Consider the following 19,814-nt stretch of genomic DNA (forward strand, 5'->3'; position numbering starts at 1 on the left):
ACTAGCTAGTATGTTCAAGTGCCCCTTTGGAGAAATTTTCGCATTAAAATCTTGACAAGGTAATAAATTGTCCAATAGAAATACCCGACGCAAACGATATAAAGCGGAAGTCACCCATGTTTAATGTGTTCCCTTGTAAAGTTACACAGGGAAAGAAGGTGAAACAGGGCATTTGGAAAATAAAAAAACATCTGATAGCAAGGAATTCCCATTTTGTTAAAGGTATGTTATTCAGATATAATTATAGTGTTGTATTTAGTGTACCGCTAGTTAATTTTAGGTTGTGGATCGGAAAGTTTGTGATACATTATGGCAATTTCTGGGACTATTACTTGTACTGCATACACAGGTACAGTATGGCCCCCAATTTGATGATTTTCGGTGTTATTAAATTGCAAAATTGAGTTATTTGAATAGCAGAGACTTTGACGAAAGTCGCCACTGACCTAATTCTAGAAAAGCGTCAAAGAACCAAAGACTTGCGTGCGTAAGCTGGGGGAGGGGGGGGGGGGGGGCAAACTGCAGCCCCGTCTCATAAAACTCAAAGGTGTAAACGTCATTTATTCCATAAAAGTAAAAGATACTGGTCAGGTAGTTCAATTTCTTTGAGACAACATTATAACCTCAACAATAATGAGTGATCTATATGGATTGCTACAGTAACTATGACTTGCAGGGGGGGGGGTGCTTTCAGGTACTGGTTACTGTAATAATTCAAATTAAATAACATTCATAATGCTTATAATAATTCAAATTGATCTGCTAACTTATAAATTTTGAAATATATCAACATATATCTGTGAATTATATATCTGTGAACAAACACCATCATTTCTGTTTCAGAAAACTGCTTTCAATGCAGTCCCTCACCAAGATGGAGGTGGACAGGCCGCCATCGCCTGCAAGGATGCCATATACGTCAGACAAGCATCCACGCCACACACTGGAAGCCATAAATGTGCTTCGTAAGCACCGAGAACTCTGTGATGTAGTTATTATTGTTGGACAGAGAAAGATCTTTGCACACAGAGTGGTGCTCTCTGCGTGCAGTCCATACTTTCATGCCATGTTCACAGGAGAGCTGGCTGAGAGCCGTCAGACGGAGGTCACCATAAGAGACATTGATGAAAATGCCATGGAAATGCTAGTCGATTTCTGCTACACATCCAGTATAACTGTTGAAGAGAGCAATGTTCAGACACTGCTACCAGCAGCATGTCTGTTACAGCTTGCTGAGATTCAGGATGTGTGTTGTGAATTTCTCAAAAGGCAGTTAGACCCATCAAACTGTCTAGGGATCAGGGCTTTTGCTGATACACATGCCTGCAGGGACCTTTTAAGAATAGCAGACAAGTTTACACAGCATAATTTTCAAGAGGTTTGTTCACTTGATATCTTTGTGAACGCTTACTAAGAGTGGTACTGAGTAAAGTTAGATATCTCTCCTCTTACTTGACCACTCAAAAACACTCGTATGCTCGTGCCCATGTCAGCATGCACACACATTAACATACATGCACACACTTGCTAGTTAATTGCAAAATCTTCCCTAACTCTCAGTACCCACCTCTCACCCTTTTTAACCTACTTAACAATTTAGATACTATAATCTTGCTACTAAAAAGGAGTATTCAATCAGAAAATGTGATTCTCTGCTATTTGTCTTCTACTGGACTTGGGATTCAGAGCAAAATTGAAACAAGGTGTCTTTGAGTTGTTGTTAACATTTGACAGAATATCAATGAAGATATTGCACAATTGTTTCCTTGAAAATTGTTGTAAATAACTGGGCTTTTAAGCTGATAACAGAAATAATTGATTTCAGGTACGTTGTCCCAACATGAAAGTTTTCTTGCTGAATACAAGTTGAGAATAAGCATCTCTCAAAACATCTTGTATTCAAACCCATATTAACATGTTTTGTTCTTATTGCAAATTTTAAGGAAATTGACCTTTTTCTTACAGGTGATGGAAAGTGAAGAATTTCTCCTTCTTCCCCTGAATCAGCTTGTGGATATAATCTCAAGTGATGAGCTCAATGTGCGCAGTGAGGAGCAGGTGTACAGTGCTGTGATGGGTTGGGTCAAACATAATATACAGGAGAGGAAGGGAAACCTGCCTACAGTATGTCATCTCATACAGACAAATTGTATATCTTTATGTTGGGAACTCTAACGTATAATGTTATTGGGATACAAAAAGAAAAAAAATCTGATGTTAGGAATTTTTTTTTTTAATTTGCTTGTTCATTTATTTAATCAAGTGCATTTATTAGTGAACAAACATGAATCTGTTGATTTGTCCTTGCCAGACATTCCAGTTGTGGATGAATTGCTGCTCCTTTCTACTACAGAAATGTGTTTGTTAAAGTTTTATTTAAAAAAAAAACTTTTCATAAAGTTGAGATATAGTTCATAGAATTTTTTAAAATTTTTGACAGCTTTTTTTTTAGTTCTGTATGTTCTATTATGCTTTCAGGTAGTACAGCATGTGAGGCTGCCACTGATGAGTCCAAAGTTTTTAGTCGGCACTGTGGGCTCTGATCTTTTAATAAAAAGCGACGAGGCCTGTAGAGATTTGGTAGACGAAGCTAAGAATTATCTGCTATTGCCACAGGAGCGCCCTCTGATGCAGGGACCAAGAACACGACCACGGAAACCAATAAGATGTGGAGAGGTGTTATTTGCAGGTAGATAGAGCCAAATAAAGTGTCTTTTGATGTTTTGATGTTTTATAACTAGTTTTCTCATCTCAGGGCAGGGAGTATGCTTTAAATTTGGTGTCACAAAAATGAAATGGTATCAAGAGCAGGGTTTTCCTTTTGGATTATAAGCCCCCCAAAAAATAACAATTATATTCTTTGAAACACATAATTGTGACTTTTCTTTTGGTTTGAGAAATTTATTTATAATTGTCTATTCTTTGTGTCTCAGTGGGTGGCTGGTGTAGTGGAGACGCCATATCCAGTGTGGAGAGGTACGACCCACAGACCAATGAGTGGCGCATGGTGGCGCCCATGAGTAAGCGGCGCTGTGGTGTGGGTGTGGCAGTGCTGAATGGCCTGCTGTATGCTGTAGGGGGACACGATGGACAGTCTTATTTAAACAGCATTGAGAGGTAGGAATTGGTGCTCTTTTTATGTGTAACAAAACTTGTATTTATTTCAACAAAATTTTACTTGTCCACGGGTTAAAAGTAGCATGAGTTTTTAAGAGGGGGGAATGCAATTCTCTGTAATTATGCACATTAACAGGTTTTTAAATTTCTCTTGCATCTCAGTTTTCTACATAAAGGATTAAATGTTAATAATTTGTTAAGTAAGTGATCAGTTACTATTTGTAATTGACCAACCTTCACTGGTGTTTTCCCTTCAGATATGATCCTCAGACCAATCAGTGGTCCAGTGATGTAGCTCCCACCAGTTCATGTCGTACCAGTGTGGGCGTGGCTGTTCTTGGCGACTTCATGTATGCCGTAGGAGGGCAAGATGGAGTTTCATGTCTGAATTTCGTGGAGAGGTGCGTTGATACTGATCTTTCTTTGAGCTAATGTAAAGTTTGAGGAGCTTTTTTTTTTTTTTAATTGACCAATTAATTACTGTGTTTTGCTTTAAACATGTGGGAATTTTATGGAAAGAGAGATAAATATTGTCTTTAAAAGTAAATTTGGAGTTTTTTTGTTACAGTTCCTGTTTAAGGTTAGAGAAAGTTGAAAGTTGAGGCCCCTGATATGCCTAAACATGAAAGTAAATGTTAAATGCTGTATTTTCAGATATGATCCTCAGACCAATCGCTGGGTGAAGGTTGCCCCCATGAGCACCAGGAGACTGGGGGTGGGAGTGGCTGTGCTGGCAGGATATCTATATGCTGTTGGAGGAAGTGACGGATCTTCACCACTGAATACAGGTGAGGGAATTAAAGGTTGAGATAGTGAATATTAGAGGTCAGTTGTATAATGTGAGAGTTGAGGGACAAGAGGAGAGTGAATAACAGCCGCTCTGGTATTATATGATAAAAATATATACAGCAGATAATTTACATTCTTGTCGATTATGTAGTCTAAAAGGTTTGAAGATTGTCATAAAATAAAGTTCAACAACAACTTGCTGAGAAGTCAGAACCTAATTATTCACAGTTATCTGTTTGCGATTGTAAGATCATAAGTTTTAGTTTGAATCTTTTTGACATTGAACAAAGTCATTAAGCAATATTTAGCTTAATATAAGTAAGAAACCTAAAATAAAGTGACCAAAAAATTTGCAGAATGGCTGCACATTTCATGCCATACACAATCATCAACATAAAATCAAATAACTATTTCAGTTGAGAGATATGACCCTCGGACCAACCGCTGGACCCCAGTGTCTCCAATGAACACACGGAGGAAGCACCTGGGGGTTGCTGTGTATAACAACATGATGTATGCTGTAGGTGGGAGAGATGACACCACTGAGCTGAGCAGTGTAGAGAGATACAACCCACAGACCAATACATGGCAGCCAGTGGTAGCTATGACCTCTAGGAGAAGTGGGGTAGGTGTTTTGTAGTAAAGATATATGTGTAGAAAACTTTTATCTTTTGACGTGTGGATAACAGCCTGTGTAGCTAGGGTTTTAAAGCAGTTTAAGTTACATGTATTTATAATTGGGGAATTTCTTAAATTGTTAGGTTGCATTAAATGAAAGGGAGTTGTATGTTAAAAAATAAGGGAAAAAAGCAGGACATTCATAATCTAGAGTTAAGCATTAATAACTTGTCTGTTGATATTATACAACATAGTTGTATTATCTCAATTAAGTTGACAGACAAAAAGACATCAATTGAATGAAGAATAGGTCCACAGAAATTTTACATTTTTACAAAAAGAAGGTCCTTAACTTTATTGTCATCTCATTTCAACATCTTGCTATTTTCATAAACTTTATGCTGCAGATAAGCTGTGGAAGTCTTGGTATACTATGTAGAAGTTCACGAACTCAATTTCCAGTTTTTAATATAGCTCATGTAATTGATGACATATACTATGGAATTTATTGCTTCAGAATGGAGAACACAAATTAAAATGTACAGCTCATTTCTTTCTTTCTTTTATTTAAATTTATTTAATATAATATGTTATTTTGCATTTCAGGTTGGTTTGGCAGTCGTAAATGGAATGCTAATGGCCATTGGTGGGTTTGATGGCACCACCTATCTGAAGACCATAGAAGTGTATGATCCTGAACAGAATTGCTGGAAGCTCTACGGAGGCATGAACTATCGTAGACTGGGAGGGGGTGTGGGTGTGGTCAAAATGCCGCAGCATGAAGCTCACCTATGGTGACAACTATTGAAACTGTTTGATAGCTCTAGCAATGGGTAGTTTCTGACCTTGGTTGACAAGCAGTCTATCAAGATAACGTTTCTACTGGGAAAATGGTATGTGTAGTGCCATTACCTTTTCAGACAGAACTGAACACAGGGTTGAAACAACCTGTCAGAAGTATTCTCATATCTTATATGTTATACCACCCATTAAGCATAAGGTGGACAGGTTTTATGTACTCACAATTAGATTGTCATGAAGTGTCATTCATCTCCATCAGGACGGGATCACACAGGTGAACAGGCAAGAAGGCATTTTGTTTATAGCCCAGAAAATATGACAAAATCTATCTGAAATGTCATTTATTGTGTGAACTGATGATTTTTTTTTTTTGTTTTGAGATTACCTTAAGTTTCTACTGTCTCACTGGGATAATTTTCAACATAACTATTTTATTTTGCACAGTCTTTTTATTATTATTATTTTTTTTACCAGCAAGATTGTTTTTTCTAAATTATTCATACTTGAAACTAATTTTGCAAGAATTTATTCTGCAGTAGATCCAGTACTCACACCCCAGATATGCCTTAGCCAGAACTGAGCTGTATGATGCTGTGTTTATGTAGAAAGCAATGCATGTGGTATAATACCATTTATTGACAAGTAATGCTTTATATAAGGGGTACTAAAGAATATGTATAGCAATAGATAAACAGGCTGAATGGAACTGCTTGCCATATAGAGGTGCAATTTGGCAGCGTTTTCATATATAATTAACTTATTGTCGTCATTGTAATAATTATTAGTCATGTGTGAAGGGCAAATGTGCAGTTCAAGGGGAAGTATCAGAGAAAACTAGTCTGTTAATGAACAAATTGTGTAACCGATTGATTATTGAACAGTCAAGCAGGTGCTTACAAACAGTTACAGCTCAAAAGTGTGACTAGAACTGAAGATCCCCTGCTTAAAGATGAATGAAAATATTTCAATTATAACAGTTTTGATATCACCCCCTTTATATGGTCCATGGTGCTGGTGCTGTAAAGTGTAATAAGAGTTGGTCCACAAGTGAGGGTTTCCTTTTATCATGCCAAAAATTATTGATATATAGATGCTGAGGTTTTTTTATATTCAGATAGAAAATAAGGATTTTTTTAAAATCCCCACCCCTCCTCTGCTGAAAACGTTTCACAAATCTTATTTAATTGAGGCATTTAGTTGTATTTCTGTGAGGCCTAGATGGTGATGATTATGGTGAACTTTTCGCTATGGGAATTAAAGCTACCATTTTTGTTTTGAAAAAGGAGGAATGCCCCCCCCCCACCCCCCCCACCCACCCAATCTCCTTTAGATACCTGAATAATACTGTAAAATTGTTCTAAGATGCTATGAAAGATGACGTTAGTGCACCCATCTGTCTCCTTAAAGTGAATCTATTGAAACTTCATATGATCACGGGTTTGGATGAACTTCTTCAGCTGTCGGTTCTTTTACGAAAACCATTTGTAGATATGTTGTAAATAATAATAATTACATAATGTAAATAATCGTACATCCTTTCTGCGTGTCTGTTGTTTATTGTATTTATATTATAAGACTATTTGATTAGTCCTATATGTAGTTAAAATCTGTCTTTCTGGTTTTATATCTACTGTTATTTGTCTACACAGAAAAAAAATTGCTGTCAGCTATTATGGGCTATATTAGATTTATGAAATACCAATGGCACTATGAGACGTGGTGCCTTTGAAAACGTTGGAAATATGTAAAATAACTACTGAAAATAATGACATAATTTAGAGCAATGACATGGGTGTATCGACTTTTCGTAGATGGAAGGGATCCTCCACATAGTTTCACAAGTTATAGGGAGGGAGGGGGTTGAATATGTCTTTGAAGAATAACATTATTAAAAGCTGCGCCTCAACCAGCCCAAGTATGTAGTTTTACATCTATCTGACACGTGGCTGGTCTTGATTGAAATACCGTTGTAACATATGCATGTTAAGAATCGGAGGCAACACGAAGAAAACTGGAAAACATCATGGAATTGAAATGATGCCCGCCCCCAACAGCCGAATTACAATTTTTCCTGTAGAAAAACGTGACGATGGACGCCGCTAGGAAAAGCTTTCCGTCTACGGGGAAATAGATATGTGTGAATAATAGCCCCTTCTATGGCCTACTGACCTGCGTCACAGAAACCGCGCCAGAGAATAATAAACTTGTGTATGCCGGAAATAAATCGAGTGGTCAGAAAAACAACCTCTCTCTCTCTCTCTCTCTCTCTCTCTCTCTCTCTCACACACACACACACACACACACACACACACAAACAAAATCAGTGATAAGCGACATGTAAGTCCTCACTTTCCAATGTGAAAAATGACCACAGATAAGTCATACCTTTGATAAAAAGTTTTTGCCAACTAGAAGAATACAGTTACTACATGTGCTTTTGTCAAGCATACCCCGGTACGAATCGGGGGCACGGTCTGTTATATATTGTGTCGAAATATGTAACCGGAAGATAGGGTGCAGTTCTTTACATTGAATTTTATTAATAATGATTGCAACAAAATAACGCAGGTTTTTTTTCTATTAAAAAAAGCAATATGATTTGTCGGCGGTATCTCTGGTATCCTGTATTCCCTCTGGCCGCAACTGGACCGCCGATGAAATATACTGGGGTGGGGATGGGGGGGGGGGGGGGGTAGCGGTAAGGTAAACTAAATGGTGTTGACAGACGTTCAAAAATTAAACACTGCACTTATTTTGAGAATTGTCCAGCACAAAAGCGCTGTTAAACGTATAAAAGAAGAAAAGTACAAAACAAAACAGTATTCAGTAGTATTTTACTATGTTACTTTCAATATATATATATATATATATATATATATATATATATATATATATATATATATATATATATATACTGTCTAAATATTGCTCGACTGCTTTGTATTTCTAACCTTTGGCTTAACCCTCTCGATCGAAAACGTAATAACTTGGTTATGAAAGTGAAGTTGTTATTTTTCTCAGAAGACTTGACTTCTGTCGCTAATAAAAACGTAACCTAAGGTTACTTGGGTTCCTCTGTGATGTCTGGCGAAACAAGACAGCTAGAAAAAAATACATACAAAAAATAATAATAAAAAAAAAAACAAAGTGATTGTACTTGAAAACTACACTAGACAATCCTCCCTATCACAATACATGTGTCCCTCGTGTTTCATGTGTCCTCAGAGAAAATTTCCTAAGATATCTTAGAGTTTAGAATATTTCACAGCACACTGCACTGGCGTTTTCGTCGTTCTATTGTATTGTCATAAACCTTCCGTTTGGTTTTGTAAAAAGGTGATGGGGGTGTCTTCCCTCCGCCAACGATTTTAGTTTAAAGGCCGAGAGCTATTAAACCCGGTATTCAAATGTGATGTCCTGCAAATATCAGAGATCTTCGGGTATCATTTCTCTCAACTTTGTTTGACCATATACCTTATACCTTGAAGGCATTTGCTAATAAACAACTGAAGTCTGTGTGGATTGTTTCACAAAGTTGGCAATGATATACTTAAGACACGTTCCATTCGTCGATCCATCCATCTGCCATACGTCTCAAGGGGGTTATCTCTTACAGTTTGCACTAATAACGTTTGCTCCAATAAAGTAAATCAGTGTCCTCATCAGTCATAAGGGGGAAATCGTTACATGCACGTCTTACAGATACCGGGTGCTTGTATACCGCGTGCGTCCTCGTAGATTAACGGCACTCACTTGTGCAGCAAGCCGGCAGCTTTTCTTATACAACAATAACTCCACGTTGTCAAGATAAGGGCAAAGGTATTAATGATCCTTTCGCTTTGAATCAATTATTGCCAATAATTATTTTACTATAGCGCCAGTGATTGCCACGAGAAGACCTTTTTACGGACGTTAGTGTTCTAGGGTGCTGTTCTTTGGATGGGTTGTAGATATCATTCACTTAGAAAAGAGTAGTACAGAGTTCGCAATTTCAAATTACAAAAAAAAAAAAAAAAAAAAAAAAAGAATGGTGTCGCGCATCTTCCCTCAACTACGGTCTGTAGCAATTCCACAATAATGAACAATTCAGAGTAGCAAAAGTTGTCAATTTTGTTTTAACAATAGTCCTATAGAAAAACGTCTACAGCAATTTCTCAATAATAATCCATTCATAGCCACAAAAGTTGCCAATTTTGTTTTTAACAATAGTTCTTCAACCACGCATATTAGATTGGCACATGTCTGACCAAAACATTGTAACACTTATCACTTCCTAACACCGTTCTGTCTTAACCCCTATCTCAAAAGTACGGGTAATATAATAGCCTCTTTGTAGTATCATCACAGTACATGGCCAAGTTTTTTTTTCTTTGCGTGGGAGAACATCGATTATCAGATACTCGTCATTTTCGATTTTGTGTTACATTACTCCGCTATTCTGTGCGGGAATGGGAATATTCAGATAGAAGGAGCGGCAACGAGGTGTACAGTAAATTCTGACAATAGAAGGAAAACGCTTGCACTAATAATCCACCATTAACTAAATGCCAATAATGAACTCGATCTGGAGGTTTTGTTTTCGATGACGAGTTAGAGGAGAAACCCAATACTATCAAGTAATAAATCAAAGTTCACATTGAATATCGAAGCGGAAAGTTACCCACTTATCCAATTTTGAAGGTACGTCAACAGAACCAGGAAATGGATGGAAACACCGAAAGCAAATCCTCCAGTTTTACGTCAGAAATTCTTCGGAACTGGCATTTAGATAGATATGACTGCGTTCCCATAACCCTATCGTACTAGCAGGATCGATCGTTCTCAGCGGGGATTCTCGCCAAGGCGCAGACAATGTAAGGCGCAGTCTGGCATGCCCCCTCGCAAAGCAACATGAACAACATCAGGGGCGGATCCAAAGTTATTTTCTGACAGTCTTCCAATTTTTGACCGTCTTCCGACAGAAAAAATTAGATACCCGTCAACGTAAACTTGAAAATCTGACCGTCTTCCGGAAGTCCCAGAAGACGCCCTAAATCCGCCCCTGAACATCGTGGACCACAATGTTTACCCGACTTCATCCAAGTTCTTAAAGTTACGAGGGGGCATAGCAGAAAATAAACTGAATACAATTAAGCGACAATCCCCGAGGAGTTAGATCGATCCAACTAGTACGATAGGGTTATGGGAATGGTCACTATTGGTGCATAGCCTTCTATTTTTTTAGGCAGTATCATGATTACCCACGCCAACCTTCGATCCACCATACAGGTGCAGAGTATGATGGATCCAAGCGCCGACTGATCGATAATTTTTTTCTAATCCCTTCCCATATACATGTAGTTGTCTTTTAATAAACAATGTAAACTTATGTAGAAATGTTACTTACAGTAATGATAACGTGTGGTGACCCATTTACCTTTTATTATATCGACCTGGTCCAAAGGGTGTTTTTTACTCCCAAGGACGTGGTACTTTGAGAAGATAGGTGATTCTGCTTTTGTCTCTTTTACACATAGTATACTAAAATGAAATTTGAACTTAGACTCTACACGTATCTTGGCTTTCTATGTCTCAAATGAACTCATAAAATACAGCTCAGTTATACCCCCTTTACACTGGACGGCGTCCTTTCTGCGTCCTTTCTGCGACCATGAAATTTGGCATCGCTGTGGTCGTAATAAGGAGGCACGAGCATTGATTCTGTATCAGAATGAATGCTCAATGATCGGCCAGTTGTCGGCACGTAAAGTATTATAATTTTTTAACTCTCAAATGGGGCCGTACTGCTGGACGCAGAAAGGACGCCGTCCAGTGTAAAAGGGGCTTTACTGAACTTTACAGTTACAGCCCGATTTGCTGAACCTCTCAATGCGCGTTAAAATCGGGGCGTAAGTAAGCTCATCACCTATATTTCATGGGGACAAAATGGATTTTCCCGGGGAAATAAGAAACTTTCTGGTGCTCACGAATGAATTATCTATCCTTCTCTGCACTAGTATTCGACTGTTAAATAAAGTTATATAAAGGTTATATAAAGGTTTAGTTTAAAATGACCGGCCAGTCATTATAACCGGCGACCATCTTCCTAAGTTGTAATGGAAGTATAAACGTCGGGTACAATCCAGAAAAATATTTGAGAGCTTAAATCGTTTTTAAGGCGTATGTAAGGTTTAATAAGAAGCTGTGGGTGGCGAAAATAAGCATTTGGGGGATTTCAAACCCATGGTGTTTACCTTTAAGTGTCTTGTGTGTAAGAGAGTCAAAATATCAAAATTATCAATATACTCAACGTATTTCCGTCTTGAGAGTTCAACCTCCCTTGTGGTCGCAATCAATCTGTACCAAAGTCTCACCGTTGAAATGTCGAACAAATGACAGAATTTTTATACTGCTGTCTTCAAACTGGTTTGCAAGACCTTGTCATTGCTAGAATTAATAAAGGGCACCAGCGCATTACTTCTATTCTTCTTACACAATGGTCAGAAATAGGAATTATTCCCCTGAAAATGTACATTTGCCTACGTTTTGAAGTATACATGTAGCATATAGAGCAAAATATGTTTTTATATATACAAATATCATGTCCCTTAAAATATTTCCCAGATTTTGATACTTTTTTCATTCTTCTTTATATTATATATTGATAAAATATAAGCATTCTTTACTTAGAGACTAAATAACATAGGTATAACTCGACAAAACGTTTTGTTAGACATGTCATTTAGTTTCTGTATGTAAAGAAAATTTCTATTCAATTATTTAATTCATCTAGAATTCTATATGACTCAAACACGTGCCTTTGTTTTATAAGACACTTATCCTTTGTTTTTAAGTACATGGAAGAAAGACATTAATCAATTCGCCTCATAAAAAAGTAAAACATGAATGCAAAAGGGGAATTTGTTGGCTTTTATATTTTATTTGGAGTTGTTTAGAGGGACTTCGGTCTATGATGAGGTAATTGTAATTTCAAATTGAATTGAATTCAAATTTGACCATATCTCTATTCATAACCAGTTATTGTGTAAAGAAATATTCAGAAAATAAGGGAAGGTCTTGAATAAGGGAACGCTTAAGTTACAGCAGCAAATAATTGGTGGGCAACAAACCCTATTGCGCCATTGTCTGCAACAGATAGTCGATCATAGGCGTAATCTGCCCGGTCAATTAATTAACACTTATCAAATACCGCTGGGTGTTATTCAGCTTAATCGTAAAAAAGCGTTTATATTCTGTATATTGCCATCATTAATACTGTTCGCTATCTCTAATCATACGACTATTGCCGGAAAACATTACGCTTGGTTTCTGTACAGATCAGGGGCTTTGACCTAGCTCTTTCTCTCCAACAGAGATTCGGTTGGCTTTTCGTGCTTCAAGGAATTATATTATGCCGTACAAACAAAGTGCAAAGATATATTAGAGGGCGAGGGCAAGGACGAGTTCCTGTAGATTCATTGTTTTTCTTGATATTGACGACAATATAACAAATTAAAAATGAAAATACATGTAATTTATTGCCAGAAGCGAGCAGGAAGAAGTAAGTGAGGGGAATTGACAGTGTGAACGGGCCCCCATACAAAGTCAAGGTCATATCACGCTCATTCAACTCTTGTGGATTTGTACCGTTAAATGCGATCAAAAGCCGTGTATGTGAAAGGGCAGAAAGAAATGACGTTATGTTTTCTTTAACAAAGTTATAAGATAAGCAAAGAGTTAAATGAACTTTTTTGCCAGTGCGAATAATATACATTGGCATTAATACATTTGTCCGGTCTATTTTGGTTTTGTTTTTTTATCTAAAACAATACCTATTACCATAAGTTATAGCAGGAGTTAGTTGAGGGGGGTTCTTTTGTCTTTTCCAGCAAATTTGACCCCATAAAGCAGATAGTGAGAAGACATTCAGTAGACACTGGATTAATGGTGTCGATAGAGAGAGAACAGGTAGGTTTATTCACCCTTGCTCACAGACACGACAAGTAAAGCAACAAACCAATGCATAAACAACATCAGTAATGGCCTTGTAGAAATAAAGAAATGAACTCCAAATCAAGCACTGGCAAAGGGGAATCATTACCTAATGCAAAGGGTGAAACACGAAATTATATAAGTGACGCATGATCGAAAAATAATTTCTTGTCTTGCACTCTATTTTGTGTTAAATTGGCCCTATATATTGGAAATCACTTCAAAAATATACATTTACCCAGTTGGTCAGAATTATTGTAATCCCATGACACTACAATCAAGTGAGAGACACCACCAAAAGAAGCCATACCACAATATTAACTTAATAATAACCTCGAAAAATCCACAGCAATCTTTTAAAAGCAGACATTTCATTCGCCGCGATGACGGTACTATCTGGCAATCTCAATAAGCTAATGAGATACGCCTTGCCTTTGATGACGACAATCCGCTTCGATTACATAGATGTTCTTGACAGACTCAGCTTCGACACGAGTATCAGTACAGTCCCAAGAGAACGACAGGGAGAATTATCCGCGCACAGGTACAGCTCGGTAACCATAGGAATATAAAGTTGATGTTTCTTTAATAGGAAAACAGGGCACATTTTGGTCTTAAAACAGTTGCACACTGCACGTGATCAGAAGAGCAAAACTTCATCGGCGTCTTTATCAGGAGCAGTACAACATACTGCGTTTCCAACACTGCGGCAGACGGGAGTGGCTGTGATCTTCGCTATCCGATTTCTGCGCCAAACGAAGCCAACGCAACGAGGCATACATTGCAATAGATCGTTGTTTATGTAAAAATATACACCAAATTGTCTGACCTGTGTAGGAAGAAACCGGGGACCACTTTTATCCGCCCACGTGATACGATTCCAACTGTTGTCTAATATATCTGATTTTAGGACATTGGATAAAATGATCCGAATTCAAGATTAAGAGCAAGACGAAGTCCAGGTTAAAAGGAAGGCGAAGTTCGATTATTGATGTCACAATCTTGTTGAATAGGTGACTAGCGTTGATCAAGGTGAAGAGAAACCGAGATCATTGTCCAAAGTCTCAGTCCGCAAATTAGGGTCCAGTCAAGTTGTCATGGTAAGTGTATAATGTTTCCTGTAGCTTTTGAAACCAACAGAGAAATAGAGTTTTCGGTAAAAAAAAAACTTGTTGACAATTAATCGTTCCTTTTATTGATATTAAGCGTCTTTAACCATTTTTCAATAATTTTCGTTCATTTACTTAGGGGAAATCCGCATGTTGAAATAAGATTGTTGACGGACACTGACAGACATGATGAAATTAAGCTATACAGTGGTGTGCACGATTAATGTTGAATGTAGTCCCCTTAAAGACTTTCAAGGCTCGATCGATTCTGTTCAAGAAGCGTAACATGTAAGGAAATGTCGAAACGGCAAAATAAGCCACCTTAACTGGGTTTCCCATTAGCGCAGAATTTCAGGATAATCAACAAACATCCAATTTTCTCTCAGAGTCTGCTACAAGAACACTTGGTTTAATCAAAGCAAGATCTCAAACAAAACAACAGCACAGCAAAAGAAAAAATGTAGAGTTACTGTGTAGCCCGAATAGTAGTATGGGTAGGGTGTTAGGGGATTCTTCGCTAATAATGATTGCGAAAAAATTTGCGTGAAGCTTTTTAAAGGTATCACCTAGCGACAAAAAAGTTACAACCTCGTTATCCACATCTTTGCTCCTAAAGTTAGCCTTTAAGGTAAATCAGTGTGGTTTCCAATTAAATATGGTACATATCTACGTATCTTTAGGTTCTGGAACGATCTAATAAATATTCTAAAGCAACAGAATTGCGATGCAGATTTCCACTGAAGATTTTAAATGAAATTGGTAGTCTGAAGTTAGTGATGCTTAGGGTAACATTATTAATCAATCATATGTTGATAATTAAGACATTAAAAGTTTTTTTGGTGACACGTTTCACTTTTGAATGAAAAGCAGAAAAGAAAAACATTTACTGTGTCCAATTCTTATGGACGTTTTACTGTTATATGTTGAAACTGGAAGATAAACAAACGCACCCGTTAATGGAAATGTTTGTCAGATTTGCTCAAATGATGTGCAAGATTCTTATTTCAGCGCACTTGTTGTAAACACAAAAAAGATATCACAGAAAAAGATAATATTGGTCTTCAAATTAATAGAATTATTTCTTTGGAAAATAGCAAGTGAAGAAATTAAGACAACTTGTAAAATGTATAAGCACAATGTATGCTATATGGCAAGGACGATTTACCAGCACATAAAGTGGCTTATAAGCCAGAAGTGTTGGGTGCTTTTTTATTCTGTAGCATAAGACAATAGCATCAATTATTGAATATTAATAATATTAACAAAATCAACTCTAGGACCACTGCAAATATCTTCAATTTTACTAGAGCTTATGTGTGTACAATGCAAATTGATCATTAAAGTTTGCATAAAGGTAGGCCTACTGCCAACAATCTCTGAAATCTCTTTTAAAAACCTGAACTTCGGAGACTCTTCTCCACTTTCCCCTTAAATTAAGCAAATGTCTGTAACGCAATACTGAGCTGTATTTGCAATGATTGCCTTGCTAACAGAATAAACGAATTTGATCTCTAAAATGGATAATTACCGAGATTTTATCTCCCATAAGACTTCCATTGGCTTAGCCGCGTGCCTCTTGATTAATTACTGTTAACAGGAGTACATCAGCAAATTGCTTAGATCTAAATGGCGTACAGTTAAGTTAGTTTCAAACAAACGTAAATTGATCAAGACGTTCGAAGACGTTATCTAATTCCAAGCTAATCGTATTTTTTGCAATATTTTGTACCTTCTCTCCAGAGTTTGCCAAAACCCCGACTAAATAATTCCCTGTAAGACGACCACGTCTTCATATTTTTTTCAGGGATCGTATACTTTCAAATCAGCCTTGTTACAAAGAACATGCCATCTTCCGTGTATGTCACTCCATGAATAGGCCATCAATAATTGTATAAGAGCCCATTATAGAGAAGACGTCATTTTTTTTTCATGAAACCGTGACTACAGGTTGAAGACAAATGAGACCAGAGCAGTCGCCACCGTATAACAACAGAATCTTTTTATTTGCGATATGCGTCATCATTATCGATAATGATTTTATTAACTACAGGCCTACGCGTTCGTAGCATATGCACTTGTTTACAAGTTACTTACCTTCTTTGAATAAAAATATATTGACACCTCTTTTTTAAAATTATAGTAACAGGGACTTTCTTTATTGTCAAAACGTCATGATTAGGCCACTTACTTCGACAACATTGTCTTCAAAAAATTGTTTTCAACATTTCTTCATACCGGTAATGGCCAACAGTAAACACTTTCTCAATTTGTATCGAAACACTTATTGGTATCTCTATTGTTAAAGAAAATATGTGGGTTCCATAAAAGATTAAAATGTACAAAGAATTTAGGACTTAACCTAATGTGAACATATGCCTTTTACAATGAACCTGTAGGTTTTTTTCTGTTTGACAACAAGCGATATTAGCAACCTTGATTACCAGGGATTTGTAAAGGCATATGGCTTCGGGTACCCAGGAAGATGTACATAAGATCCTTGGTGCTGGTTTTCAAGGACTTAAAATAATGCCTTACATGATAACCAAACGTTGTACATTTCGCCCAAGAAAGTAAAAATAAGATGATATACCAAATATCTTTTTTGTTCGGCATGTATGTGTCCATTACTCTCACTGCTGAAATTGTATGGATCTTATACCACCACCATCTCATAAACTCGCAGCCGATGTAGGTGACTTGTCGACCGAAAAGTGCTTCATAAAGCCGGCTGACACCTTCCTCCCTCTCCGACTTCATCATTCATCATTCACGCATTCATTCATGCATTTATCAGTCTATTTTATTGTCTAAAACTCGTGCCCCATGTTAGCTTGGTTTATTCACATGAAAGTCATCCATTAAATATATTCTCTTCTACGGACGACTCCCGAGCCAATAACTCTCTTTTTACACACTCGGCCTATGTACTTGAATACCTCCCTGAACCCCCAGACTTCTAACCCGACTCCTGTCTCGTTCATGAGTTTGTTTCATATGCTTCAAAATAAGCAAAATTCACAAAAAAAGTTTTATCATGGACCTAATGAGAGAAGGTCTCTCATTAGGTCCATGGTTTTATGTTCTAAGTAATACGCAAAATTGTACGTTTTGTTCATTGAAAGGCCCCTGTCTTACCGTTATCCTGGATCCGCCCCTGAGCCATGGTGAATAATATCTATTCAGTAATAGATAGGCTTCTTCTTTAATAAAAAAAGAGAAAAATGGTAGTCGATAAACAGTGACAAAAATACTGAGCAGATCCGTGAAGTGTTTAAATAAAATGTGGCAGTAAAACAATTAAAGCTATTCTACGATGTGCATTATAGAGAAGATGCATCTTTTTACGTGACTAACTATTTAAGGGATGCGCAGGAATAGAGGAGATATTTTTACACTACTAACAAAGAGGCTAATTTACATCAGATCCTGGTAATTGAATTGGCACCACGTTATTCGATACTTACTGCAAATTGTGATGTATTATCAGTTTTGTGCTTCATAATGTTTCTTTAATGGTTCTCTCTTTTCTTATTCTCTTGGTGTGTTCCGTTTAGTTATGATGATTTTCAAGCACAAAAAGTGAGAGACGGATTATTATTGTTGTTTCTTTTTTATGATTTTGTAATTTTAGATATAAATATTTCGACAACTTTCAAGCACGTACTGGGTACAGTGTAGTAGAAGCCAAATTTAACACATGGGTTTTTTTTTAAATTTGTCTTGGAAGGTTGGGCAACTCTTTTAACGTGGTATTTGAGGCTTATAAACTTAAGGTTTGATATGATTTGGGTCAAGTGATATTAGTGGATTCGTTTGTCTTGATCAGTGGTCGCGAAGAAGCTAACATCTCAGTCAAGCCAGATATTCTTGCCGTTACATTACGCCATTACAGCTGCTGTATTCATGTACAGTTTGTGCATTAATTTATACAAAAAACTCAGGAAATGATTAGAAAATGATCGATATTTAGCAAATGGATATTCAGAAAGAAAAAATGGACGCTAAACTTAATATGCCAACTTTCTATAGATTTCCTCTGGGACGCTACTGGAGGAGAAAATGTTATTCAAGAACTGTCTTACTACCAGTAGTAACTGCGTTCATATCCTCATTGTTAGGTTTTTATCATTCTCCTTCTCTTGGTCGTAAACTCCTCTTCAAGTTCCAATAATAGTTTGAGATTCTCTGAGTTAAAACGTAACGCCTCGAGTGTATTGGATCCCGTCCACTCATTTGCTATCAAGCCAATTACTGTCACATGGCTGAAAAAGAACTACGTATCCATGTAGTAATGAGACAAATAGTACGTGAGATTTCAATTAATCTCTTTTGAATGATGTTTAAGTTCTCACATCCTGAAAAACATTTAAACATGTTATATTTTTTAGGACACACAGCGCGTCGGCTGCGTTTTCGTGTACACCTTCGTCGTCATGTGTGCCACTGTAACTGGACATTGGATAGGATACACGGATGGCGTCACAGAGAACAAAAACGGGCCAAAAGCTTTGAGTCAGCTTCTAGAAATACAGACACCCAATTCAGCCCCTGGTCGGTTGCCTCTACGCCAAAGATTTAACCGACTGTTTTCGAAGCGTCAGCCCTTGGGTGGCCCGACAGACAGCGATGATGAATTTCTTGAAGAGGAAAAAATCACCATTAACCAAAATCCGCCACCTACGCTCTGGCAGGGCCTTCTCAGATTCTGTCAGTTCGAACCAGCGTCTTCGTTATTACTCTGCAACGTGGTGACTAATTATTTCCATGACCCAGCGACGGCGGCCATGTTAGGAGCCATGTCTACCTTCAGGCAGCACGAGGGATTTCAAGAAAACCAACTCGGTGAAAACAGGATGACGAAGAAATCAAATTTCTGGCAACCTCTTGGTGCCCCTGGATATTTTGGTTCTGACACATCTGGGTCTAAGCAAGGGAATGCTGGAACTGGTGCTAAACCAACATTCCGCTGGGGTTAATAGGTCTCTAATTTAAGTTATGCCCATGTGCGGAGACGCAGACCGTATATTTTAAAAGGACTGTACCTCGTGTAGAATAAGTCGCCGCCAGTTTAACTTGACTTGGAATCGCATATTTGTTTGACTTCATTCTACCAGTTCAATTAACGTTCATTTGCTATGTCTGGCACTTTGAACAAAGCATGGTAAATAGCTCTAAATATTTTATATCTGACACCTGTTCAGCTTGGCAAACACTGCCTTGGTATACATGTTACTTTTGCAACAACACATTACAAATGAAGAAATAAATTACTCTGGTGCCTTTAGATTGGAGTTTATTTCATAGTTTATTTCAATCGAACTTGCTGCACATCTTTCTCATGTGTGCAAAATTGGCGCCAAAGAAGCCTGGCCAAAGCTTAAGGGATTGATGTACCCAAATGGGGCTAAA

The 19,814-nt window shown here is 37.4% G+C and overlaps 2 protein-coding genes across 2 annotated transcripts; both read left to right on the top strand.

Annotated features, from left to right (window-relative positions):
• The first annotated feature begins 64 nt into the window (after positions 1-64).
• On the top strand, positions 65-6,864 carry LOC106176077 (kelch-like protein 20). The gene is made up of 9 exons (XM_013558298.2): positions 65-222; positions 844-1,378; positions 1,966-2,124; positions 2,479-2,689; positions 2,934-3,117; positions 3,375-3,518; positions 3,772-3,905; positions 4,323-4,531; positions 5,131-6,864. Exons 2-9 carry the CDS (start codon positions 857-859, stop codon positions 5,320-5,322), a joined length of 1,755 nt encoding a protein of 584 aa, XP_013413752.1. The 5' UTR covers positions 65-222; positions 844-856; the 3' UTR covers positions 5,323-6,864.
• A 6,867-nt stretch (positions 6,865-13,731) lies between these two features.
• LOC106176062 (uncharacterized) lies at positions 13,732-19,683 on the top strand. The gene is made up of 2 exons (XM_013558277.2): positions 13,732-14,396; positions 18,794-19,683. Exons 1-2 carry the CDS (start codon positions 14,394-14,396, stop codon positions 19,379-19,381), a joined length of 591 nt encoding a protein of 196 aa, XP_013413731.2. The 5' UTR covers positions 13,732-14,393; the 3' UTR covers positions 19,382-19,683.
• Positions 19,684-19,814: the final 131 nt, after the last annotated feature.

This window comes from Lingula anatina, chromosome 3 (genome assembly GCF_051362555.1).
Source record: "Lingula anatina isolate TDL-2025a chromosome 3, LinAna3.0, whole genome shotgun sequence".
Classification (NCBI taxonomy): Eukaryota; Metazoa; Brachiopoda; class Lingulata; order Lingulida; family Lingulidae; genus Lingula; species Lingula anatina.